Source organism: Dioscorea cayenensis, unplaced genomic scaffold (genome assembly GCF_009730915.1).
Source record: "Dioscorea cayenensis subsp. rotundata cultivar TDr96_F1 unplaced genomic scaffold, TDr96_F1_v2_PseudoChromosome.rev07_lg8_w22 25.fasta BLBR01001801.1, whole genome shotgun sequence".
Classification (NCBI taxonomy): Eukaryota; Viridiplantae; Streptophyta; class Magnoliopsida; order Dioscoreales; family Dioscoreaceae; genus Dioscorea; species Dioscorea cayenensis.
The window spans coordinates 3,647-5,691 of record NW_024088192.1 but is presented as its reverse complement, the minus strand read 5'-3'; the positions used below and the strand labels follow the sequence as shown (position 1 = coordinate 5,691).

The window sequence follows — 2,045 nt, the reverse complement described above, 5'->3', positions numbered from 1 at the left end:
GAATGAATGTATTAAATTTATGGGTGAAATAAATATAACATGAATGATAAACTTCATTTTTATAAATATGCCTACAATGTGTTTGATTAAATGTCTTGATGAGTTAAAATGTTGAAAATATCAAATATCAAATATTAATATGTATCATAATATATATATGTATAAGTAAATAATGTTTAGTGTTAAATCTATATAGTATAATGCATAACAAAATAGGTTTCAAACTTTCAATAAGACTTGTTATACCAAAGGTTTCATAATCATAAATATTCATTAACACATAATAAAATTGGATTCAATGATGTAACAAAATTGGTTTCATAAGACAAATTCAATCATTTAGATGCATTAATGTTAGCACTACCATGCTCAAACAATTTTGTGTGCCTAATTCCTCTAATGATCTTGGTAGTTGACTAGTTGGTAATGTAATGTTAGCACCTTTAATATTTTGCTTGTTACTTTTTATAGTCTATAATTAAAGACTTTTTTTACTTATTTATTTATAGATCATGGACAAATTTTTGATCAAACGACTAAGGAGTGAAGATTCATCAAATACTCATAAAGTACCATTGGACTCTAAATCAAGCGAGAAGAATATTAATACAAATTTTAATGACAACGACATTGTTAGTGACCCTGGATTATGAAAATCAATTGAAGACTTTGATATTGGGATTAGTGATCAAGTTAGAAGAGAGTATTTGATTAGAGACCCATGTCAACTAATTGGCCACAATTTTTCACGGAAAGATTATGGCAAACAAAAGAGAAGTTTTCAAGATGCTTGGTTTAAACAACATCCATGGTTGGAGTATAGTATGACAAAAGATGCGACATTTTGTTTTTGGTGTTATCTTTTCTAGCCAAGTAGAGGAAGCCGAATAGGAGAAGATGCATTCAACAAAATGGGGATCACTAATTGGAAAAAAGCATTGGAAAAATTCATAGAACATATTGGTGCCGTAAATAGTGCGCATAATGATGCGAGAGTACAATTTCAAGGGTTCCAAAGTCAAAGACAAAGTGTGTCTCACCAATTGGCTTCACATTCACATGAGATGGAGGTTGTATATCATATTCGTTTGACGGCAATTTTAGATGTGACTCATTTTCTCTTGAAGCAAGGTTTACCTTTCCGTGGAAATGATGAGTCTTCAAATTCACTAAACAAAGGCAATTTTCTTGAGTTGCTTGATTGGTATAGCCTACGAAATGAAGAGATTTGGAAGATAGTCAATCAAAATGCCCCTGGAAACAATCAATTAACTTCCCCGAAAATTCAAAAGGAGTTGGCAAATGCTTGTGCAACGGAGATTATTCGTGTTATTGTTGATGATATTGGGGATAATTATAATTCTCTTATGATTGATGAAGCCTAAGATGCTTCAGTAAAGCAACAAATGGGAGTTGTTTTGCGATATGTGAATAAGAATGGTCATGTGATAGAGTGATTCCTTGCATTGGTTCATGTGCCTGATACCTCTGCAATTTCTTTAAAGAATGCCATTGATTGTTTATTTGCTAAACACAAGTTGTCTCTTTCGAGGTTAAGAGGGCAAGGATATGATGTGGCTTCAAATATGTGAGGTGAATTCAATGGTTTGAAAGCACTTATTTCAAAAGAAAATCCATATGCAAGATATGTACATTATTTTGCTTACCAACTACAATTAGTTGTTGTTGCCGTTGCTAAAGAGAATCGAATTGTGAGTGATTTTTTTTCCAATATGTTAATATGATTGTTAATGCCACCAGAGCATCATGTAAAAGGAGAGATTAACTTCGGCAACATCATCATGATAAATTAGTTGAGCAATTGGAGAAAGTGGAGATAGTCAGTGGTAAAGGAAAAAAATCAAGAATCCAGTTTAGCACGATCAGGGGATACTCGTTTGGGATCACATTACATTACAATTCTCTGTCTAATTTCTATGTAGATCTCAATTTTAGAAGTACTTCAAAATGTGCATGATGATGGGGCTTCTAGTTATAATAGAGGCATAGTAGCAAGTTTGATTGACAAAATGGAGAATTACCAA

General features: G+C 32.1%; 1 protein-coding gene across 1 annotated transcript; it reads left to right on the top strand.

Annotated features, from left to right (window-relative positions):
- Positions 1-911: 911 nt before the first annotated feature.
- Positions 912-1,385, top strand: LOC120257024 (zinc finger MYM-type protein 1-like). The gene has a single exon (XM_039264668.1). The coding sequence runs from the start codon at positions 912-914 to the stop codon at positions 1,383-1,385; it is 474 nt and encodes a 157-aa protein (XP_039120602.1).
- Positions 1,386-2,045: the final 660 nt, after the last annotated feature.